The sequence below is a fragment of the Hyperolius riggenbachi genome, chromosome 4 (genome assembly GCF_040937935.1).
Source record: "Hyperolius riggenbachi isolate aHypRig1 chromosome 4, aHypRig1.pri, whole genome shotgun sequence".
NCBI lineage: Eukaryota > Metazoa > Chordata > Amphibia > Anura > Hyperoliidae > Hyperolius > Hyperolius riggenbachi.
In genome coordinates this window covers 38531112-38557078 of record NC_090649.1, presented here as the reverse complement: position 1 = coordinate 38557078, position 25967 = coordinate 38531112, and the positions used below count along the sequence as shown (strand labels likewise).

General features: G+C 45.4%; 1 protein-coding gene across 1 annotated transcript in view; it reads left to right on the top strand.

Annotated features, from left to right (window-relative positions):
* Positions 1–233: 233 nt before the first annotated feature.
* Positions 234–25967, top strand: part of LOC137504623 (uncharacterized) — a 50561-nt gene continuing 24827 nt past the window's right edge. The window contains exon 1 of the mRNA XM_068233205.1: positions 234–414. Coding sequence (XP_068089306.1) covers positions 234–414 — 181 coding nt within the window. The remainder of the gene's footprint in view (positions 415–25967) is intronic.

Below are 25967 nucleotides of genomic sequence, written 5' to 3'. Positions count from 1 at the left end.
ATTTGTAAGCTATGACGCCAGCCCCATTAAACACACACACATACTCCCACACTCATTTTTATTAATAATTAAAAGCTTTCTAACAAATTGAGAAACAAGAACAAACACGACCTGCTGGACTGTGTTGAAAATAAAAACGCGTGCAAAAGGATACGATGGTTCCAAACCAAATAAAGAGGTAAACATAGACAAAGTAAATGACCTCAGGTTTCTCCAACAATCACTGTGCAGACATGCTGCTGGACTCTCTGGTGAACAAACCGTTCTCTCCCATGGAGGAAGATAAGCTGGAGCAGTGCAGTTGGGACCTGCAGGAAAACTACGAAAGTGGTCAGCCGAGAAATATCCATCAGGAAATCAAAGGAGGCAGCCGATATTTGGGGACATCTGTCCTCACACCAGAGCCGGGACAAGGTCCTCCAGCAGCCAACGCTGAGACACCACAGGGCGCCCCTCCATCCCTCCCACCCAGCTGTCACACACTGATTGCTATTAGACTAAGAGGCTCCACAGGGCCCCCAACCTCCCCAACACCTTAATCTCTAGTTATCTGGCTTGCAGTCACTGCTATGTATCCCCTTTTCTTATTTCTTTCTGCTTCAAACACAATTAGGAATGACAGCTGAATGAATTGTGCGCCCCCTCCTACACTGCGTCCTGAGGCTGGAGCCTCTCTTGCCTCTGCCTCGGCCAGGCCCTGACTCACACTAGTTTGTCACCCTACATCATCACTTCATGGAATTAAAATCAAGAGTGTGTGCCCCCCTTTCCCTTGGTTGGGTGTTCTCCCTTTTAATATAATTTAAAGTGTTCCATTTACTTTACTTTACTTTTATAACGTCCACCTTGGTGAAACAAACTCCTGAGATTTCTCCTGGGTGGTTTCACACTTGCCAAGAAAATGCCTTTTAAATCACCCAAATCACCAACAAGCAAGAAAATACTTAAAATAGTTTTGCTAGTACTTTTCCTCAAAGTTCTACAAAGTTATTCTAAATAGAAGATGAAAAATTATCTCCTAGCAGAAAACGGAGAAAAAGTTAATTGCATACGGGCCCTTGTCAATAAAATGCCTTTGAGGGCTGGAACCCACAGGAGCGCTTTTGGCAGCGTTTTGGCAGCACTGCGATACGCTAGCAGTTTGCCAAAACGCTGAGCTAATGTTAATGGATGGGGCAACTTCCACAGGAGCGTTTGCGTTTCTCAGAAACGCAAACGCAGGACATGCAGCATTTTGGGAGCGTTAGCGCTTCAATGTAAAGTATTGAACCGCTAGCGGAAACGCTCAGCAAAACCTAAACTGAGCGGTTTTGCTAGCGTTTTGCGGTTCAGCACACTGTAACAAAATGAAAAATAATTCACAGAACCAATCAGGATAAAAACGCAAAACGCTAGGCACCCGCTGGGGAAAAAAATACAATGTTGCAAAACACGACCAAAAACGCGCATGAATCCGCTTGCAAACCGCTCAGACAAAACGCTAGCGGTTGCGTTTTGCGTTTGCGGTTTTCAGTGGGTTCCAGGCCTTAAGCCACAAACAAGCAAGAACATACTCAGAATAATTTTCATAGTACTTTTTCACCTACTTTTTGGAACTATTTAAATTGCAAAGTGCAGAAAAGTTATTTTAAAAAGAGGGTGAAAAAGTATCTCTTAAAGAGAACCAGAGATGAAGCACCCTCTTGTATTTTACCTTATAAATTAGTGGGAACATGACCGTAAACACCTAATCTGCTCTTTGTTTCATTGTTCTCTGTTTAATCTGACTGTTATCACCTCTGATAAGAATCCCGACTGAGCACTCAGTCTGACTTTGCTATGGAATGATTTTAGCTGAGACTGTGTTCTTTGGTGTCTTTTCAAGCCCAAGCCTGCCCCCTGCTGGCTCTGCTCAGGAATCATTATAGCTGAGTCAATATAGCAAAGACAGACTCAATGCTCAGTCAGGGATTCTTATCTCAGCTGATAACAGACACTTTTAGCAGTGAGGATGAAACAGAGAGCAGGGTAGGTGTTTTCTGTAATCTTCCCACTGATTTCTATGGTAAAATACAGGAGGGTGCTTTGTCTCTGGTTCACTTTAAGAGAAAAGTCAGGAGAAAATAGAGAATTGCATATGGGCCTGTGAGTCAGATTCACCTTCTGGCCTCCCTGGTCACAGAGCTGCTGTTTCCTCTGTGTGTACTTTCTGTAAAATGCTGATATTGACTTTACCATTGACTTTCCATGAAGGTGTTATCAGCGTGTGCTGCGTAATCTGAAAATCAACAGACAATATTAGGGGTTGATCACTGCTGATAGTTTTATGAGTGAGTGTATATACACCTCTGCTTTCCACACACAGCATACATGCAGACAGAGAAGGGCCAGTAAACAGCACATTGCAGGCCTCACTAAGTTACAAGTAAGGCTGCTTTCACAGTGGGACGTTACAGGCGCACGTTAGAGCAGCCTGTAACGCAGCCCACCGCACAGCAATGAAAAATCAATGGGCTGTTCACAGTGCCCACGTTGCGTTACAGTGTAACTCAGTACGTCCAGATAACGTACTGCATGCAGTACTTTACACGTTAGACTGTCTGCACATGCTCAGGTGGGGTTTTTTTTATTTTGGGGGCGGAGAGGAGGCGGGAAGAGGCCACTACGTAGCCAGGCACATGGCTACTTAATATTCACTGCACTTGCAGTGTTTACATCCTGGAGCGGCCGCGGATTGGCTGGCGGGACCACGTGATGCGGAGAGCTCCGCTCACGTGGTCTCCGCAGTGCCTCCGACAGAGCAGGCACACCAAGAGCTGCTTGTAACGTGGCTCTTGGTAGCGTCCTGCTCCAACACCACCAGGCATTGCGTTAGGGGCACGTTATGTGTCCCACTGTGAAACCAGCCTAAATGTTTTGTGGCTACATATCCATGCCATTATGACCTAATATGTCTACATTTTTATGAAAATGTAATTTTTTTTGTATGGAGATTGGAATGCTGAACTAATTCCTGCAAAAAGTACGTTTAAAATGTACTATTTATGCACTTTTCAGTGCAAAATGGACATTTTGCAACAATCAGTTTTGCAGGAGGAAGGATATAAATAAACCTGCGGGTATTCTGATCTTTATCTATTCCAATGTTTAAGAAAATGTACTACTTTCTGTGAAAATGAGAGGAGAATGTTTAAGGAAAATAGCCTGAATTATAATTTTAAAAAAAAATGTTTCTTCCGAATTTCACATTGAATTTAGTGGGGCAGATACATTTTCGTGAAGGTTTATATATTTATACAAGTTTGTATCTTGCTGTATGTGTTTGTAAAAAAATATTCGGTTTAGCCAAAAACGTAAATCTCTGCCTGCAGGCCGCTTGACTGCCTTCTCCGCCACCACCAATAGGGTCCAGGACTCCCGGTGGATTCCTGAATTTTTAAGGCCGCTGCAGAGGCCGCTATAATCATTTTTCTGGTGCCTGTACATGGCTGCCTAATTTTTCTGGCTGCTGTGCGGCTGCAACAACAAAACAAAAGGCATGCACATGTGTCAATTCCCCTTTATGATCGTTACCTTGCCACGGTGAAGGGGCTTGCGTATTACAATGAAGCAATGACCGGCTATATGAGTGTGTTGAGGGGCACACCTGACCAGGGCCGGATTTGTACTCTTTACTGCCCAAGGCCGCTGTCACCAGCCAGCTCCCCTTCAGTATAGGTAGACAGATGACCCCTCCCCCTTCCCTCTAGTATAGGTAACCTGATGACCCCTTCCCCCAGTATAGGTAGCCAGATGACTCCTCCCCCCCCCCCTTTCCCTCCAGTATAGGTAGCCTTTTCTTTGTAGTTTTGAAAGTTCGCCTACCCATTGATGTCTATTGCGGTTCGCATGATTCACGCGAACGCAAACTTTTGCGGAAGTTCGCGTTCGAGGTTCGCAAACCTAAAATCAGAGGTTCGAGCCATCTCTACCTAGGAGAGATAATGTATTGAGACTGAGGAAGAGAGATAATGTACTGGGGATTTACGTGTGCTGCCTTTGCGTGTACATTTTTATTTTAGTTTGGTCAATATAATTCCAAGAACAGATAGTTCATGTGATAACACAGATAAGGGAGATAATTCATCAGATAACACAGATAATTATATCCCCACCTAGTGTGTCCCTACCCTCCCTCCCAGGCTCGGACTGAGCCACCGAACCACCGATGGTCCCATCGGTGGGCCCCGATTGCCCCGCCTCCTGGGGGCCCCAGAGCTAAGAGGGAGGGGGGCACAGCTTGGAAGGGGGGAAATTGGGCACAGAGTGGCGGGGAGGGGGGGAAGCCTCCCCCCCCCTCACCTAGGGGCCCCCCCTTCCGCGCACCCCCCTCCTCCAGAAGTGCAGCCAGCAGCGAGCGGAGAATAGCTACAGAGCTTCAGATGATGCTAGCTCCGCTCCTCCGCATGCCGCTGCTGCTGCCCTGCTGGTCTCTGTCTCCTGTAGTGACGCTGTCCAATCACGCTCTCGCAGTACTTGCGAGAGCGTGATTGGACAGCGTCACTATAGGAGACAGAGACCACCAGGGCAGTAGCGGCATGCGGAGCGGAGCTAGCATCATCTGAAGTTCGGTAAGCTATTCTCCGCTCGCTGCTGGCTGCACTTCTGGAGGAGGGGGGTGCGCGGGAGGGGGGGCCCCTAGGTGATGGAGGGGGGAGGCTTCCCCGCTGATCTGTGCCCGCTGACACCCCTTCCAAACTGGGGGGTCACTTGCATTTTGTGGGGGTATCTGCCACCAACCTGAATTGCATTGTGTGGGGGTATCTGCAGCCAACCTGAATTGCATTGTATGGGGGTATCTGCAGCCAACCTGATTGCATTTTGTGGGGGTATCTGCCACCAACCTGATTGCATTGTGTGGGGGTATCTGCAGCCAACCTGATTGCATTGTGTGGGGGTATCTGCAGCCAACCTGATTGCATTGTGTGGGGGTATCTGCAGCCAACCTGATTGCATTGTGTGGGGGTATCTGCAGCCAACCTGATTGCATTTTGTGGGGGTATCTGCCGCCAACCTGATTGCATTGTGTGGGGGTATCTGCAGCCAACCTGATTGCATTGTGTGGGGGTATCTGCCGCCAACCTGATTGCATTGTGTGGGGGTATCTGCAGCTGACCTGATTGCATTGTGTGGGGGTATCTGCAGCCAACCTGATTGCATTGTGTGGGGGTATCTGCCGCCAACCTGATTGCATTGTGTGGGGGTATCTGCCGCCAACCTGATTGCATTGTGTGGGGGTATCTGCAGCCAACCTGATTGCATTGTGTGGGGGTATCTGCAGCCGACCTGATTGCATTGTGTGGGGGTATCTGCAGCCGACCTGATTGCATTTTGTGGGGGTATCTGCTGCCATTTGACTACTTGATGAATTATCATGAGGCATGTAACTACTTTATTATTTTATCTAAAATGTATCTGGTCAGACCCAATCTCTGTGAATAACACCGCTACTTATTTTGTGTTTTGTATTTTTTTTTTTAAGTCTGCCCATGACTCATCATGACCACGCCGATGTTCCAGTGCGTGGTGACACCCATTTAGTGTCCAGATTTGAGCAGCCCCAATTCTAAGTCTATTGGCCATCACACTACAACACATGGAGGTGGTAAAATTGGCAAATTAGTGGCCATTCAAAATTGCTAAAAACGGTACTTATTGATGTTGTCCAAAATGATCTGTAGAGTTTTAGAACAAGGGCTGCGCTGAGAAGCTGATCAGCTGATACTGTACTCTAGAGAGCAGTGGGGAGAGGACACAGGAGCAGCATTATACTGTGGGAACTGTTTAAAAGTTCCCCCACAAAAAGTTATCCGATGAGGCAGATCGTTGAAGACTGATGAAATTCAAAGTGTACTCACCTTGAACAATCCTAATTCATTCTCCAGTGAATTTGCTCCGTAAGTTGGATATTGCCCCTGACACCCGGCATACAAGGGAGTGCTTGTCTATAGCCAAATGAATTCAAAAGCACCAAATACAGACTGCTCAAATTTTTTTTAAATTACACAAAAGTAAATTGGATTCGTATCACAGATGAACTCATCAAAGTTGCATACTGTAGTCACAGTGACAAACGGGTGATGTGTGTATATGACTGATGTTACTGGTGTCAGTGCATATGCAGTGGTTAGGTGTAGTGATGTTCAATGAGATGCAAATTATTTCAAGTTGATGCAGGAATATGCAAATTTTGTATGCAAATTTATGCACCTTGAAAATGGACCAGTCTAATGTTACCTCAGCAGGATTTGATTGGTTCATTTTCAAGTTGCATAAATTAGCATTCACAGTTTGCATAATTTTACATCAACTCAAAAGTTTTGAAACTCATTGAACATTCCTAGTTACCGTAGGTGGTGTAAGATATTGGAAAGCTCTGGCTTGTTTTCATTATTATATATACAGTATAGCGCCGACCTCTTCCACAGCAATGTACAGAGTATATTGACTTGTCACTAAACTATCCCCTAGAGGGGCACACCATCTAGTCCCCACCATAGTCATATGTCTAGATGTATCGTGTAGTGTATGTATTGTAGTCTAAGGCCAATTTTAGGGGGAAGCCAATTAACGTATCTGTATATTTTTGGCATGCGGGAGGAAACCAGAGTGCCCGGAGAAAACCCACGGAGACCCGGGGTGAACATACAAACTCCCTGCAGATAGTGCCCTGGCTGGGATGTGAAACAAGGACCCAGCGCTGCAAGGCAAGAGCGCTAACCACTACGCCACCATGCTGCTGGGTTGTTGCAAATACTGTACATAAAAATAATGATAGGCTGAATAAACACTTTAATAATGTCTTCTTTTATTATTTGTTAGAAGTATGAAATGTGGTGTAATTTTTACCTCTGTTTACAGTTATGCACGAGTCAATGCCATGCCGTCTGGCTCCACCCAAACCTTCCAGTGTAATGGAGTGATTGGCCAGTATGTGAACGTCATCCTACCGGGCAAACATCAATACCTGCAGCTCTGTGAGGTTCAGATCTTCGGCATCCCCATAGCCTCTCTCCCCGTCTCTAACCTGGACCATTGGCCATCTCCATCCTCCTCCTCTTCATCATCATCATCATCTAACACAACAACAACAACGTGATTATCGCAATAAAACTAGCATTGATTTTATGCTTCTTATTTCGGATGAACCATTTCATTATACTGTAACTTCCTCCATGGCTGCGTCAGTAAAATGTTATAGTTCATAATCAATGGTACCACCTGCCTCACTCGCCTTCCCTCGGAGGACAGATGTATTACGCTTACATCCCTTGTATCCTGGAAGTATCACAAAAAGTAGTATATACTTTATACAGTATGCCTGATAATTGGCAATGACGAGAACTCCACTCGTCCTGCCCTGAGCCCCTGCGGGGTCCAATCACTTTAAGGGCTCTTTCACACTAAGACGTTGCATTTGATGCAACGTTAAGGTCGCATAACGTGCCCCTAACGCAACGCATGTTAAGCTTTGCAGTTGGACGTTACATTGAACTGCGTTATGCGTCTCTTGATGCGTACGTGATGCGTACTTTTTGACGCATACGGATCAAACGAAAACAGCGCATGCGGCACATTTAAAAAAAACAAAACAAACATTACTGAGCATGTGCAAACAGTCTAACGCAGCCAAATACGAGTATAACGCGCAGCATGCTGCACTTTCATTTAACGTGCAGCGTTATACTCCAACGCAACGTGGGCACTGTGAACAGCCCATTGATTTTTCATTGCTGTGAGTTGGGCTGCGTTACAGGCTGCTCTAACCTGCGCCTGTAACGTCCCACTGTGAAAGCAGCCTAAAGGATATTATCCCTGCACTTTGATTGGCCCAAAAGGCTGCCTGTCAAATTTCCTGTCAAGTGACAGGCAGCCTATTGGGCCAATCAAAGGGGTTGAGTAGTAGGATGTCGCAGAGTCTTACAATGCAGATTACTGCACTGCAATGCTAATCCTATGGGACGTTCACAGTGCGATGTTAGCGTTGCATTGTAATGTGTAGCGTTATGGTAACTCACTGCTTGCAGTACATTACCTCTAAACGCACATGTTACCAGGTACAGGAAAGCATACTTCTCATTGCCTGCATGCTTCACTGTACAATACAATACAATACAATACAATAACATTTGTAAAGCGCTTTTCTCCCATAGGACTCAAAGCGCATAGTTGTGTTTCAGATTAATAAAGGTTTGCAGGCTGGGTTGTGTTACAGAGGAGATAGTCAGATGTTCATGAATGCCAGACTGAAGAGGTAGGTTTTAAGTTTAGACTTAAATGCTTCCAGGGATGGAGCTGTCCTGATTGGGTGTGGCAGGGAGTTCCAAAGTGTAGGGGCAGCATGACAAAAGGCTCTGTCTCCAAAGGTTTTGAGGTGGACTCTGGGGGTGACCAAGGTGTTACGTCCTTTTGATCTAAGATTGTGGGGGGTGGGATGCAGTTGCAACAAGTCCTTCAGGTATCCAGGGCCCAGATTGTGCAAGGATTTGAATGTCAGTAAGCCAATCTTAAACAGAATTCTCCATTTTATCGGTAGCCAGTGGAGTGAGCACAGGGTTGGTGTTATGTGGCAATGGCGGGGTTGGCTCGTTAACAGCCTTGCGGCAGCGTTCTGTACTAATTGCAGGCGGCATAAGTCTTTCTTATGCAGGCCTGTGTAGAGGACATTGCAGTAGTCTAACCTTGATGTGACGAAGGCATGGACTAGGGTTGGAAGATCCTCTGAAGGAATTAGGTGTTTGATCCTTGCAATATTCCTTAGGTGAAAGAAGGAATGTTTCACAACAGCTGAGATTTGATTCCTGAAGCTTAATTTCCCATCAATCAGTACTCCCAGGCTGCGCACACAGTCTGAGTTGTTCAGGTCTGAGCTCCCTATCTTTGGCGGTGTTGGTTGAGACTGGGGCTGCTTTGCTATTGAGCCCTGGCCCTCGATAACAAGAACCTCAGTTTTGTCAGCATTAAGTTTTAGCCAATTATTATTCATCCACTCCTGAAGCTCAGCTAGTACCTACTGTTTGCGACGGTAACGCAGCGTTCATGTGCGTTACCACCTTTTTTTGTGTTGCGTTGTAATGCTGCGTTGTGACTTTAATGGCGCATTACAACACAACGTCCCACTGTGAATAAGCCCAGACAGTAATTTGGGTGCTGTCAAAATGGAGCCCGAATCAGCAAATTACGTCCTTCCTGTGAGTCCACGGCGGCCTGGAGGGGGAATAGTAACTAGTAATTAACACCACCAGCACATTTGCAGGGGCAGGGTGAGCCCTTTTCCAGCTTTGCTCTGCTCCCAAATTTCCTGGTGCTGTTTTTGAATTTATGCACCTCTCACTCCCCACTCACACCCCACATTCCCTCTCCGACCGTAGAACTATTGAAATTGCACACTTAGATTTACTGAAGTCCTTCTAAAAGGACAAGAGCTGAAGATCGGAAAGCCCATGCAATTACACATCAAGCCAGATCAGCATCAGAGGGGAGAGACGAGTTGTTCCAAGTGCATATTTTGTGACCGCATCAAATTTTTCACAGTGACAAGTTATGAAACTGCGTGCATGCTCTCAACATATTTTCAATACATTTTCTTGAGTAAATTTGCTTTTAGGGTGAGAATTTTCAGTCACCCTCGGGGCTTGCTGTGAACTTTGCCTCCGGGGTCTACAAATGATAAATGACCACATGTGATGCCTGGAGACTGCTTTCATGCTTTCCAGAACCAGTTTAACCAGTTGTAAATAAGCTCTGCAGCATGTTCACCATGGCTTAGGAGGAAAATGCATCTGAAACAATACCGGTAATTCAGCATTACTGAGCTTATGATCTTAAAGTGGTCTAAACTCAGCATTTCTTCTTTGCTCTAAGGGCTCAGACACACTCTTAGGCCTTGTTCAGATTGCGTTCAGCTCGCGTGTCCGTCCGCGGTGGGATTTTTTCCTGGTTTTTTAAAGCATTTTCTGGGGATATTCTGCGCGTTCGCTTGTTTTTGTGGGCGTTTTTGTAAGCGGTTTTGCAGAGCGCTTCTGTCTTTTGATCTGGAAAAAAATCCGGAAACAATAAATACAATGTAATTTTTTTTTTAAAAACGCTTGCGCAATCGCTTGCCAAAAGCGACTTTGTGAGTGTTTTGCGTTTTTTCCCTATACCTGTCATTGAGGGAAATCGCTTCAAAAATGGCCCACGCGCCGCTTTTCAAAGCAGATCGCAAACAAACCTTTCAGATATGAACTCTCTCATAGAGAATCATTGCACAAGTGTTTTCAGGGCGTTTTTAGGAATCGCCCAGGCTTACATTTTTACAAAAACGTCTATAATGTGAACAAGGCCTAAGCACTTTTCTAAACTCTTTCTGGCCTCCAAAGCTTTCTAAGAGCTTTTTAAAAAACGCTCCCATTGACTTACATTAAAATCGTGGTAAAATCGCAATTGTGTTAAAATTGCACGATTTTACCGTGATTTTAATTTAAGTCAATGGGAGCGTTTTTTTAAAACAGCTCTCAGACAGCTCTAGAGGCCAAAAAGTGCTCAGAAAAGCGCTTATTGTGTGTCAGAGCCCTAAAAGATTATTTACAGCATAAAACCTACCACCAGAAAAAAAATGGTAGCAGAACACCATTCAAACAGTTAAACACAGCAATTTCTTTTTCAATGGAAAGCTTGTTCCTGAATCCGAGGAGGTTCTTTTGTTTACATTCCTTTGCCAGCTTAATTTAGTAAACTTTACCAGCAGCGTGCTGAAACTGAGCTGCACACATTTTAGACAGCTGAGACGTGATCAATAGGTAAGATTTTATTATATAAGTACAGCAGCTGTGCAATAAAATGCAATGGCAGCTTTTAGAGCAGATAAACTGTACTCTGGGAACTTGTAATTTGTAGACAAACAATATTACTTGTGTAAAAAAAGCAAATATGGCAACTGTATGGGTAATAAAAATTATTTTGTTATGTAGAGTTTTATCCCACTTCAACTTTGGTAACCACAACAACGTAACAGAAGCCTCATTTCTGACTTGGATCTTTGACCCATTCCTTCTGACCAGGGGTGGATAATGAGATGAAAGTCATTCCAAGTTCATTCAAACGTTATGCAAATTTTACACATGTGTACCTTGGAAATGGACCAATCAAATGCAATAGCTAGGAAAAAAAAGTGTGCAGAGTAACCCATGTCTATTGCTTTGTGGCTTCGACAATGTTTTTGGCATAAAGTAACAGCTTCAGCTTTTCCCTTCTCTTAGGCTACTTTCCCACCAGGACGTTGCGTTTTAGGGGATGTTATGGTCGCATAACGTGCCCCTAACGCAACGCCTGGTGGTGTTGGATGTGGACGTCAGAGTGAGCCGCGTTGTGCTGCTCACTCCGTGATGCCGTGATGCGTACTCCTGGACGCATGCGGCATCACGTGGTCCTGCCAGCCAATCGACGCACAGAACGGCTGCTCCAGGAAGTAAGCACTGCACATGTCACAAAGTGCAGTGAATATTAATTAGCCATGTGCCTGGCCGCTCTCCCCTCCTCCCCAACATTACTGAGCATGTGCAAGCAGCCTAATTCGGCTTAGCCGCGTATAAAGTACTGCATGCAGTACGTTGTATTGACGTGCAGCGTTACAATGTAACGCAACGTGGGCACTGTGAACAGCCCATTGATTTTTCATTACTGTGAGTTGGGCTGCGTTACAGGCTGCTCTAACGTGCGCCTGTAACATCTCACTGTGAAAGCAGCCTAAGGCTTTGTTCGGATCTAAAAACACAATCGCTGAGGCCAGCAGTTTGCAATTTTGTGAGTGATTTTTTTTTAGCGCCGCTTACCTGATTGCTACAATTTTTTGTTAAGTTCTTTTCTAAGCGCTTTTGCAGAGCGATTTGTTTGTTCACTTTTTGACGCAAGTCAGGAAGTGAACTCTTTGACCCGTAAATGAATATATACAATGTATTTATTCTTAAAAGCGCTCGGAAATCGCCATACAAAGAGGTTTTTCATGAGTTTTGCGATTTCCCTATACCTTCCATTGAGGCAAATCGCCCCGAAAATGGTAGAGGCAGCGCACTGGTGAGCGGATCGGAATCGAACCACTCAGATGTGAACACTCTCATAGGGAATCACTGCACAAGCGCTTTTAGGGTGATTTTGAAATCACTTTTTTTATTACACAATTCTGTTTAACACATTAGCCCTACCTAAACCGCCGCATCCCCACCGCTGTAATCTATCTAAATCCCCCCCTCTCCCCTGCAAAATCCACGACTTTCTTGGTCGTAGATTTTGCTGCTGTTGGAGGCAGAGCTTTCAGCTGCAGCTCTGCCTCCTTACGCGTCTATCAGCGGCCGATCTCTGCCTCTCCCCGCCCCTCTCAGTGAAGGAAGACTGAGAGGTGGGGGAGAGGCGGAGATACGCACTGACAGACACGCTGAGAGGCAGAGCTGCGGCTCATAGCTCTGCCTCTCACGGAAGCGCTGGCCGGATTGCCCCCCGGGGAGTTAGGAGGATATAGTGGCGGGGATGTGGCGATTTAGGTAGGGCTAATGCGTTAAACAGGATTGTGTAATAAAAAAAGTATTTTTAAGAGGCTTCAGAGTCTCTTTAATAAAAGGCAAAAATGCCCTAGGAGTGAACAAGCCCTTACATACATGCTGCCTACAATATGATCTAGTGCTTTACAGAATATGCCAAGCGATGTTTTTTTGACCCCCTCTATCCTAAAACTGATCTGCCCTGACAGAAAAGCTGGCCATACACTTATAGACCTGTTGTATCGGGCCCCAACCAACTAAACCCGCATCACCACCAAAGTCCTCCCCCGGCAAACCCCTACTCCCCCCCCCCCCCCCCCCCCGAGTCTCCCTATGGAAGAACATTGCTTTACGCTGACAGACTGAAATCAAGAGGAGATGAGAGAACCTGGCAGCCCGGGAGCAGGTATTAGTCGCCAGCTGCACTGCTCTGCATGTTCAGGTGGAGGAAGAGAGGAATGCCCCCCACCCTCCCCACACACACACACTCCTACGCACTTACGCATGCGCAGTATGGAGCCACACTTCTTCGGGACCACTCTGCTCCCAAACCCTTCCGAGGGCGTCCGGAGTAACTGGAATGAGAGGAGTGAGAGGGGACAGGGAAGGCTCAATGGGATACAGAGCCTTCCCTCTCCATAGGTGAGTATCAGAATTTTTTTTTATGATACAGATTTGCTTTAAAGTACATGCAAAGTAAAATAAGGAAGCTTGGAATGGACAACTCCTTGTATCTTAGAACGTCTTTCACTCCTGCAGAGTTTTCGAGTTCTGGCTGTAAATCTGAACAAGTTGCTTGTAGACCTTACAAAACATCTTCTACAACATAATACGGTGTCAAGTTGGAGCTACCTAGGTTTCTCTGCATAATCTATAACCTGGATAAATATGAGCCTTAAAGAAAGGATATATGAGATGTATTAAAGCATTGCAGCTTTAGGCGTGGTTCCAGAAATGGATTAAGATGTAACGGGGCCCTAGGCAAGGCAGGAGATTTGGGGCCTCCTTGTCGTCCTTTTAGTAAGCTGAAGTGGAGAGAGGTCAGAGAACGTGGCAGTTGGGCACCTTGACACCCAGTAGGCCCCAAGCACATGCCTTGGTTGCCTGGTGGATGATCCTGCTCTGCCTGGTTCACATTAGAAAAAATTAGCCAAAAGGATCCGGTAAGCGGATCCGGTCTCCGCTTCACCAGATCCGGATGGCTCTGTGCACATTGCCAATGGCAAATGGATCGTGAAAATGGATCTGATCACGGATCGATCAGATCGGTTTTCACTCAGTTTGCCGTTACATACATACCTAACTTCAGTGGTAGAGGCTTCCTCTTCTTGCACTGTGACTAGACAGCATGCCATGTGACTAGTCACATGATGCATCATGTAGTCACATGACGCGGAAGAAGATGGAAGCCTCTACCGCTGGCCTTTAGGTATGTATTTCGGCCCTGTTCAACCTCGCTCTCCTCCCCGGCTGGCTGCTGCACCCTCCCTTACCCCCTCCCGCTGCTCAGGCTCGCATCCCTACATCCTCCCACCCCTCGTAGAACGGTCCATTTCTTCACTGGTATGAAGAAACACTGGTCAGAACGGTCCAAATAATTAGGGCCTGCAGATTTTTTCGGTCTGTGGAGAGGAACGTATGCAATGGAACCGTACCAACGGACGCATGTGAACGGTCCAATAGGTTAACATTGGATCTGATTGCCTCCATTCCATTTGTACAGTATATGTTCTGCTTCCGGTCCGCAAAAAAAAAATGCAGATGTGAACCGGGCCTTACTTACCTGGGGCTTCTTCCAGCACCTACAAGTCTATGTGTCCCTTGGCGCAGTTCTGTAGTCATCCAGTCATTAGCTGTCCCCTCCATAGTGGTCGGCGACCCGGCTTGGATGCTTCTGCTTAGAGATGAGCGTAATGACGTAATTACGATTTCGCGAAATTTCGCGTAATTAGCGTAATTACGATTATGGCCGTAAGTACATAATCGTAATGAAGAAGGATTTCGTGAAATTTCGCGTAAGCGTAATTTTTCGCGTAATTTACGCATTACTGTTGGTATTACGAAATTAATGCGTATGGCCATGCTCCCAAGCGGAAAAGTTGACGCATGGATCAATGTTAGGTAGCCGCCGACTTTAAGGGTTAATAGCAAAGCCCCCTTAAATGCTAAGAGCCTCAAATTTGGAGAATATATTAAGGAGATCAGGAGGAATAAGAGGAAATTTTTTTTTTTCAAAAAGACCTTATAGTTTTTGAGAAAATCGATGTTAAAGTTTCAAAGTAAAAATGTATACAGTTAAAAACCCGCCGACTTTAACAGTTAATAGCAAAGCCTGCTTAAAGTTTAGGAACACCAAATTTCTAGGGTATATTAAGGGGATCAGTGGGAATAAGAGGAAATTTTTTTTTTTCAAAAAGACCTTATAGTTTTTGAGAAAATCGATTTTTAAGTTTCAAGGGCAAAAATGTCTTTTAAATGCGGAAAATGTCAGGTTTTTTTGCACAGGTAACAATAGTGTATTATTTTCATAGATTCCCCCAAGTGGGAAGAGTTTTACTTACTTCGTTCTGAGTGTGGGAAATATAAAAAAAAAATGACGTGGAGTCCCCCCTCCCAGACCTCTTTAACCCCTTGTTACCCATGCAGGCTGGGATAGCCAGAATGCGGAGCACCGGCCGCGTGGGGCTCCGCACCCTGACTATACCAGCCCGCATGGTCCATGGATTGGGGGGTCTCGGAAGGGGAGGGGCAGCCAAGCTTTCCCCTCCCCCTCCGAGCCCTTGTCCAATCCAAGGACAAGGGGCTCTTCTCCACCTCCGATGGGCGGTGGAGGTGGAGGCCGCGATTTCCTGGGGGGGGGGGGGGTTCATGGTGGAATCTGGGAGTCCCCTTTAAAAAGGGGTCCCCCAGATGCCCACCCCCCCTCCCAGGAGAAATGAGTATAGAGGTACTTGTACCCCTTACCCATTTCCTTTAAGAGTTAAAAGTAAATAAACACACAAACACTTAGAAAAAGTATTTTAATTGAACAAAAAACATAACCACGAAAAAAGTCCTTTAATATTCTTAATTAACCATTAATACTTACCTGTCCCTTTAAATAAATGATCCCTCGCAATATCCTCGGAAATGTTCTATCAGTTACAATGTAACAAAGTTATTACAATGTAACAACTTTGTTACATTGTAACTACGCCGCACCCGACGTCACTCGCCGCTCAGCCGCCGCATACGCGTCCGTGCTGCACGGACCCGACAGAGCTCTGAGCTATATAGCTCAGAGCTCTCTAAGCATCTTTGTATTTGGGCTCCAAGGAGCCCCATTGGTCCTTAGCAGACCAATTGGGTTCCTTCTGATTTGAAGGAAAACGCCTGGAAAATCGCTCTGATCTAGTGTTTTTCAGAGCGATTTTCCACTTTCCGATGCTTAACATTGAGGCTGAATCGCCTCAGAAATCAGCAAAAATGCTCCAGGACCCGATTTTGCATTTGGGGAAAAAAGCGAACTTCTCTGGTGTGCACCAGCCCTTTGCAATACATTAGCCAAGCGGTTTTCAGCCCGCAAGCGTTAAAAAACACTCAGAACCGCTCTTGCTGTGCACCAAGAACCCATAATGGGGTTCTCAGTGGGATCCCTTAGGTGCAGAGTGATGCAAGAAGAGCAAAGGAGAGACGTTATTTATACGGTGGGATACCTAATACTAGGAGCCCTTCTGACTACTCATACTGGGAGCTACCTAATACTGGGGGCACCTCTGGCTACAGATACTCGTTGGCTATTTATTAATGGAGGTCCCTCTGATTATCTAAACTGGGGAGCTACCTAATACTGGGTGTACCTTTGGCTGCCTTTAGTGGAGAGCACATTTGGCTACCTATATTAGGGGGTGACCTTATACTGAGGGGTACTTCTGGCTACCAATGCTGGGGGGTTGCAACCAAACTTTCGCTACGGGGCTCTATGGTTTCTAGCTACCCCTTGTATCTAACGTTTACTTTTTTTTCTCCTTACAAGATCACTTTAATATAATGTCTTGAACTGTTAGTGTCGACTATAAACCAGAATGACCTTTAGTGTGACAATCCATTCTCGCTACATAAACTCTGCTTGTTTCTTTTATATTCAGGTGTGGCTGGAGAAAATTCCTAGTTTTTGTCTTGGTTCATTCTGCCAGAGGACTTAGCGTGGGAGGAATCACAAAGCTTAAGGACTACATAAGCAGAGTGCAGAAGCTCTAGACTGGCCACAGAAGAAGACACGGATACCCACACTGCAGGTAGGTAACCACCATACCATTGTTCTCTGCTAGACTAGGGGATACAAAGGCTAAGCTATGAGCCACCATGCAAGGACGGGACTCTAGCATCGATCGTAATTGTCACGTGAGTTTCTAAAGCTTCAAGCATTTTCTGGTAGCTTCAGTAGCCAAACCAGGACAGCGTTTTAATAAACTTTCATGTTCTGCTCTAATATTATCTCTCACTCAACCGGCTGAGGAACACATGAGACAGTTGTTAGGGGCCCAAAAACTCTGAACAACTGTAAAGATGCTGTCTGTTCTGGTATCACATGAGTAACCGCACTTCCTCCACTGTGGAAGTTCAATTGCAGCTGTGGAACACCTCGGGGCTGTTTTTAGGCATAGGCAAACCAGCAGATTCCTATGCCTAGGGTGACAGCTATAGGTGGGAGCACCACAGAGCTATTTTTAGCACACTGTTCTTTATGGAATACTTAAAGAGACACTGAAGCGAAAAAAAAATGATGATATTATGATTTGTATGTGTAGTACAGCTAAGAAATAAAACATTAAGATCAGATACATCAGTCTAATTGTTTCCAGTACAGGAAGAGTTGAGAAACTCCAGTTGTTATCTCTATGCAAGCAAGCCATTAAGCTCTCCGATTAAGTTAGTCTTGGAGAGGGCTGTTATCTGACTTTTATTATCTCAACTGTTCCTGGACTATTTACTTTTCCTCTGCCAGAGATGTCATTACTTCACAGACTGCTCTGAAAGACTCATTTTGAATGCTGAGTGTTGTGTAATCTGCACATATTATAGAATGATGCAATGTTAGAAAAAAAACTATATACCTGAAAATAAAAGTATGAGAATATTTTCTTTGCTGTTAATCTTCTAGTAATTATTCATAGTACACAACCAATTCATTATATCATATTTTTTTTTCGCTTCAGTGTCTCTTTAAGGCCTATACACACGGCATACATTTGTCTGTAGTTGTGAGGCAAGGACAAACAGACAAGAGACAACAGCATATTTATGGCAGTGACAACTCAAGTTAGCAACAGATGTACAAACGTGACAACAGAAGGAGTGAAGACACGATGGAAGCTGTCTGCCACAGACTACGTATAACAGTAATACTATGGTAGCGACTCTGCTGTCTGTAGAAGACTTTCGTACACAAGACAGGACACCAACAGACTAAGCAACGGTTTGTGAGACAAAAGTCATACCTCCCAACTTTTTGACATGAGAAAGAGGGACACTTAAGCCACGCCCCATGCCACACCCCTGACCACGCCCCATCACACCCCTAGTCATGCATATCATAAAGATTTCATAAGAAAACTATGCTGTTTTATAATTCAAACCACACTGGTCCTTTCTGTCCTGGTTCATTTTCTTTCATATTAACATTTTAAAATTAGTAATATATCAATTTAAAGGATGGGAATAAAGTTTAGAGTCAACCAAACACATTTTTTTAGTAGAGAAATATATATATTTACATAGAAAGAGGGACAAAGTCCTGAAAGAGGGACAAATGAGGAGGAAAGAGGAACAGAGTCAGGGTTCCCAAAGAGGGACTGTCCCTCCAAAAGAGGGACAGTTGGGAGCTATGCAAAAGTCATAAGAGATTCACCAGTTGAATCGCTCAAACATGGCTGTGTCTGCAGACAGTCTGCTGACAGTTTTTCTCTCTTGCCGTGTCCACACGAACAAACCGTTGCACAAACCGTTGCCCAACACGTGTCTGTACAGAGATTTGTACGCCATGTGTATGGGCCTTTAGACACCTTTGCTAGTTAGTTCCATTAAGAAAGGAATGGATTTTAATGATTAGGTGGGCACTGCTAATTAGTATATCAAGGGAAACATGAAAAGCATAACAATAATATGTAATAATGTAATTCCTTTGCTCGTTAAGCTGTAATTGTTTTAGATTGGGTCTGCTTTGATTGTCGCAACTTCTTTGGATTTCCAGGCAGATCAGGGACAAGGTCCCCTGGCACCAGTGGCGTACACATACACCCCCCCTACCCCCCCAAAAAAAAAAAGAAAAAAGTGAGTGCGGCATGCAAAGCACACCATGGTCAAAATGGGTGTGGCCAGTACATGACTTATGCGGCACTAACTGTAATGTGATAATGTAATTCTAAAGCAGTGCCCTGAGTTTCCTTCCAAAACACAGGGACAGCAACTGTAAGGGCCCTTTTACACTTAATGTGTTTTAAAGCGTTGCTGTGCATTATTTCTCCTGGTCACACTGTATACTGAGCGGGTGGATCGGAGGTGGACAGGAAGCGGAGCATGCAGCCACACATGCAGACACATGTCCCCGGCTGGGACAAATTTTAGCCTGGAACAGGGGAACCTGGATCCGGGACTTGTCACAGGTAAAGAGGTCTGGTCACCATAGGTCTACTGGCAATTCTTGCTATGGGGTGGAGGACACAAAGGAGGAGGGAAGGGCAGGCCCGGCCCCAGACTTTTTGCCGCCTGAGGCAATCTTTAAAGAAATTGCCGCCCCCCCCCCCCAAGCCGTGGGTGTGGGGGGGCCGCCCGAGCTGGAGGGGATAGCGGGCAGGAAGGGGGTATTGGGCCTAGCGGCGGGGAGGGGGGTCGGACCCCCCCCTCCCTCGCCTGGGTCCCCCCCTCTCCCTTGCCTGGGTCCCTCATCCTCCGCTCCCCTCCAGCTTTAAAAAGTTACGTTGCTGCAGCTATTGTAAGAGGCAACCGGCGGGGATCACTCACCTCTTCCTCGTTCCAGCGTGCGCTCCACTGACGTCACTTCCTGCTACGCCGCCCACTCACAATACAGTGGGCGGCGTAGCAGGAAGTGACGTCAGTGGAGCGCACGCTGGAACGAGGAAGAGGTGAGTGATCCCCGCCCATTGCCTCTTACAATAGCTGCAGCAACGTAACTTTTTAAAGCTGGAGGGGAGCGGAGGAAGGGGGATCCAGGCGAGGGAGGGGGGGGGGGTCCGACCCCCCTCCCCACCGCTAGGCCCAATACCCCCTTCCTGCCCGCTATCCCATCCAGCTCGGGCGGCCCCCCAACACCCACGGACAGGCGGGTGCCGCCCCTCCAGAAGTGCCGCCTGAGGCAAAAGTTTCACCCCGCCTCATGGGCGGGCCGGCCCTGGGGAAGGGCCCCATAAAGTTTATGCTGGGGAAACATCATCTCTCTCTATACACCACTACAGTACATATACAGTGTATAAAAGTATGGTTTGTGTGTATGGAAATAAGTATATGTGCCTGTGTGTGTACATGTATGGAGTATGTGTGCCTGTGTGTGTACATGTATGGAGTATGTGTGCCTGTGTGTGTACATGTATGGAGTATGTGTGCCTGTGTGTGTACATGTATGGAGTATGTGTGCCTGTGTGTGTACATGTATGGAGTATGTGTGCCTGTGTGTGTACATGTATGGAGTATGTGTGCCTGAGTGTGTACATGTATGGAGTATGTGTGCCTGTGTGTGTACATGTATGGAGTATGTGTGCCTGTGTGTGTACATGTATGGAGTATGTGTGCCTGTGTGTGTACATGTATGGAGTATGTGTGCGTGTGTGTACATGTATGGAGTATGTGTGCCTGTGTGTGTACATGTATGGAGTATGTGTGCCTGTGTGTGTACATGTATGGAGTATGTGTGCCTGTGTGTGTACATGTATGGAGTATGTGTGCCTGTGTGTGTACATGTATGGAGTATGTGTGCCTGTGTGTGTACATGTATGGAGTATGTGTGCCTGTGTGTGTACATGTATGGAGTATGTGTGCCTGTGTGTGTACATGTATGGAGTATGTGTGCGTGTGTGTACATGTATGGAGTATGTGTGCCTGTGTGTGTACATGTATGGAGTATGTGTGCCTGTGTGTGTACATGTATGGAGTATGTGTGCCTGTGTGTGTACATGTATGGAGTATGTGTGCCTGTGTGTACATGTATGGAGTATGTGTGCCTGTGTGTGTACATGTATGGAGTATGTGTGCCTGTGTGTGTACATGTATGGAGTATGTGTGCCTGTGTGTGTACATGTATGGAGTATGTGTGCCTGTGTGTGTACATGTATGGAGTATGTGTGCCTGTGTGTACATGTATGGAGTATGTGTGCCTGTGTGTGTACATGTATGGAGTAAGTGTGCCTGCTATCATACACATCACATAGCCAGGCACACATACTCCACCATACATTTACACACACAGGCAGTGGGCACACATACCCTTTTCCTATACACACACACACCATACTTTTATACACTGATACTCCATACATGTGCAGACATACAACACACAATACATACAGTACACACAAACAGCAACTCACACAACACTGTCACCCCTGCTGCTGCGTGTCCGTCTCTTCTCATCCTCGCATTCCTGAGGAGGGGACTGCTGGACGTGCTCACTCTTCTCTTGCAGGGGGGTGCTGAAGTTCCTCGCTCCACTGATAACTATTATCAGTGCTCTGATTCAGCTCTACAGTCGGCATGGCAGGAGCTGGAGCTAGGCACAGCATCAGGGAGCAGGAAGAAAATGTAGTTCAGGATGGTGCCGATCTTAAAGCGGTATACAACCCTGACATAATATTCAATAAAAACATGTTTTCCTACTTTTTATATGCCATACGGTTATCATATTTGCATTTGTGCATAAGTATTAGTATTCATTTAGAAGTTATACGTTCCCAAAAGTACAGTTTTTTGCTTTGTGAGCTGACTTTGCATTTTATTAATAACTGGTTTTATTCATTCATTCATTAATTCATTCATTAATTAATTCATTCATTCAGGGAGACATGGTTTGACTGTCTGTCTGTGTCCACCAGCTCCTGCACAGTCAGAGAATGTGTCACATTCCTCACTTGTTATCTTGTGTTTCCTTAAATGTATCATTATCGGAAAGTTCAGCTGCGGCAGCATTTCTCTGCACGGAACTTTCAAGCTCTGTGTGTAACCCTTCCAATGCTGGTCTAGTAAAAAAAAAAAAAATGCTGGTTGCATATAATATGCTGTAAATAATGTTTTAGAACAAAGATGAAATACTGGGTTATATTCCACTTTAAGTATTCTTATTTTTTCAGCTAGGAGCTTGTTGCGCCCCCTGCTGGCTGGAACTGCGCATCGCACCCCCCGCACTTGGCTAGTGACGCTAGTGTCTGGCACCCAAGGCTGAGTCACCAAAGTGCGCCCCTCCATCCCTCCCACCGCTGCCATCACACACTAATTGCTATTAGACTAAGAGGTGTCCCAGGGCCCCCAACCCCCCCCCCTCCCCCACCCCCAACACCTTAATCTCTAGTTATTTGGCTTGCAGTCACTTCCATGTATCCCCTTTTCTTATTTCTCTCTGCTACAAACACAATAGTGGAATGATAGCTGAGTTGTGCGCCCCTTCCTACACTGTGCCCTGAGGCTGGAGCCTCTCTTACCTCTGCCTCAGCCCGGCCCTGCTTCCAGGACAATATTCTAACCTGAAAAGACCCATCAAGACTTTTTCTGTGGGGATCACTGCTTTCTAATACACTCCTGTTCGGATTGCATATCCCTTTCTGCTACTTACACAGAAACCCGATGTAACGTAATACTGAAACTTCCTGTAAAAAACAGCAGATGCTCACCTACAGAGCAGGAAGGCTCTGGATCTCATAGAACTTTAGAGTCCTCTCTTAGTGTCCTTGTTCCCCCGTTGTCCCTCGTTCCTGGGCAATACGGTTTGATGTGTATGGTGATGTGTATGGTGATGGAAAAATAAGACAAATAACATTTATATTGCGCTTCTCTCCTGGTGGACTCAAAGTGCAGCCAATACACGCTCTATAAGCAGTAGCAGTGTTAGGGAGTCTTGCCTAAGGTCTCTTACTGAACAGGAAGAGCCAATATATGAACCCTGGGCTCCTGTGTCAGAAGTAGAGCCCTTAACCAGCACACTATCCAGCCAATAAATGCAAGTTCCTTCAGTGCCCTTTCACACTGGGATGGTGCAGTACTTTTACTGCACCCCACCGCAGGGCAATGAAAGTCCATGGTGGACTTTCTTATCAACACCAGCGGTAGTGCAGAGAATATAGACGGGAACACCGGCGCCTGGAACCATGAGTAGGTGAGTCTGTGTGCGCTGCCTTTATTCTTCCCCGCTGCACCCTGTAATGCTGTGGGGAGGAGAGGGGATGCGTAGGGGAGAATGCGGGGAATAAGGGAGGAAGTGACATCAGGATTGGCTTTAGCCTGTAGGACCAAAGATGGAAAATGCCGGGAACAGATTTCTCTTTATTTGCCATATAAAATTCACTGAAATAAAAATGTAGACAGTGCAATACATATGTAAGTAGAGCAAGTAATAATTATCTGCTTACATATGTGTTTTTTTCCTGGCATAGTATGGCTAATAGTTCCTCTTTAAAAAGGTAAACTTTTGTTTTATTTTTGGGAATCATTTTCTCCTTAAAAACCTTTTCATGTTGACTTCAATTAGGAAGTTCCCGTTCATAATATTCCTAACTGCGGAGAATGGCATTTCTGCACCTGGCTGCCCTCTTGTGGCTTCTGCCTGCTGTTGCTGCTGACCTTCTTGGTAAGTTGTGTACTTCTTTAGATGTGCATATAAGCCTGCACAAAGACATCATACAATATACATAACAAAAACACACAGTAAACATACTTAAAGAGGAACTCCAGTGAACATAATGTAATAAAAAAAGTGCTTCATTTTTACAATAATTACGGTGGGTTGCAAAAGTATTCGGCCCCCTTGAAGTTTTCCACATTTTGTCACATTACTGCCACAAACATGCATCAATTTTATTGGAATTCCACATGAAAGACAAATACAAAGTGGTGTACATGTGAGAAGTAGATCGAAAATCATACATCATTCCAAACATTTTTTACAAATAAATAACTGCAAAGTTGGGTGTGTGTAATTATTCGGCCCCCTGAGTCAATACTTTGTAAAACCACCTTTTGCTGCAATTACAGCTGCCAGTCTTTTAGGGTATGTCTCTACCAGCTTTGCACATCTAGAGACTGAAATCCTTGCCCATTCTTCTTTGCAAAACCGCTCCAGCTCAGTCAGATTAGATGGACAGCGTTTGTGAACAGCAGTTTTCAGATCTTGCCACAGATTCTCGATTGGATTTAGATCTGGACTTTGACTGGGCCATTCTAACACATAGATATGTTTTGTTTTAAACTATTCCATTGTTGCCCTGGCTTTATGTTTAGGGTCATTGTCCTGCTGGAAGGTGAACCTCCGCCCTAGTCTCAAGTCTTTTGCAGTCTCCAAGAGGTTTTCTTCCAAGTTTGCCCTGAATTTGGCTCCATCCATCTTCCCATCAACTCTGACCAGCTTCCCTGTCCCTGCTGAAGAGATGCACCCCCCGGGCATGATGCTGCCACCACCATATTTGACAGTGGGGATGGTGTGTTCAGAGTGATGTGCAGTGTTAGTTTTCTGCCACACATAGCGTTTTGCATTTTGGCCAAAAAGTTCCATTTTGGTCTCATCTGACCAGAGCACCTTCTTCCACATGGTTGCTGTGTCCCCCACATGGCTTGTGGCAAACTGCAAACGGGACTTCTTATGCTTTCTGTTAACAATGCCTTTCTTCTTGCCACTCTTCCATAAAGGCCAACTTTGTACAGTGCATAACTAATAGTTGTCCTATGGACAGAGTCTCCCACCTGAGCTGTAGATCTCTGCAGCTCGTCCAGAGTCACCATGGGCCTCTTGACTGCATTTCTGATCAGCGCTCTCCTTGTTCGGCCTGTGAGTTTAGGTGGATAGCCTTGTCTTGGTAGGTTTACAGTTGTGCCATACTCCTTCTATTTCTGAATGATCACTTGAACAGTGCTCCTTGGGATGTTCAAGGCTTTGGAAATCTTTTTGTAGCCTAAGCCTGCTTTAAATTTCTCAATAACTTGATCCCTGACCTGTCTTGGACCTGTCTTGTGTGTTCTTTGGACTTCACGGTGTTGTTGCTCCCAATATTCTCTTAGACAACCTCTGAGGACCTCACAGAGCAGCTGTATTTGTACTGACATTAGATTACACACAGGTGCACTCTATTTAGTCATTAGCACTCATCAGGCAATGTCTATAGGCAACTGACTGCACTCAGATCAAATGGGGCCGAATAATTATGCACACACCACTTTGCAGTTATTTATTTGTAAAAAATGTTTGGAATCATGTATGATTTTCGTTCCACTTCTCATGTGTACACCACTTTGTATTGGTCTTTCATGTGGAATTCCAATAAAATTGATTCATGTTTTTGGCAGTAATATAACAAAATGTGGAAAACTTCAAGGGGGCCGAATACTTTTGCAACCCACTGTATGTATAAATGATTTAGTCAGTGTTTGCTCATGGTAAAATCTTACCTCTCCCTGATTTACATTCTGACATTTATCACATGGTGACATTTTTACTGCTGGCAGGGGATGTAGCTGATGCTTGCTTTTTTTGGCAGTTGGAAACAGCTGTAAACAGCTATTTCCTGCAGTGCAATGAGGTTCACAGACAGGAAACTGCCAGTACCATGGTCCTGACATCACACTGTGGGAGGGGTTTCACCACAATTTCAGCCATACAGAGCCCCCTGATAATCCGTTTGTGAAAAGGAAAATATTTATTATGGGAAAGGAGGCATCATCTACTGATTGGGATGAAGTTTAAGTCTTGGTTATGATTTCTCTTTAAAGACATTCCAGGTAATAACAGCGTATACAGACTTACTTACCTGGGGCTTCTTCCAGCCCCTAGAAGTCTGTGTGTCCCTCTCTGCAGCTCTGGGGTCCTGCTATCAATGTTGTAGTGGATTGCTGACCCAGCAGGACTGACAGCAGGACACAGGAGGAGACCAGAGCTGCAACAAGGGACACACAGACTTCTAGGGGCTGGAAGAAGCAAGTAAGTAAAGCTGTATACCCTTATTGCAAACACTAAAGACTGTGTTCCCTTTATGGACCTGAGCAATTTTCACATTTCAGTGCAACTCCCATTCATTCGCAAATAACTTAAACACTACTTATCACACCAAATCAATCTACAGGGTGGGCCATTTATATAGGAATGGTTGGTGACATTAACTTCCTGATTGTGGGGCTGTGTGGCCAGTGCAGGGACTGGGAATATTGTCAAAGTTGAGGGATGCATGGATTCCACTCAGTATCAGC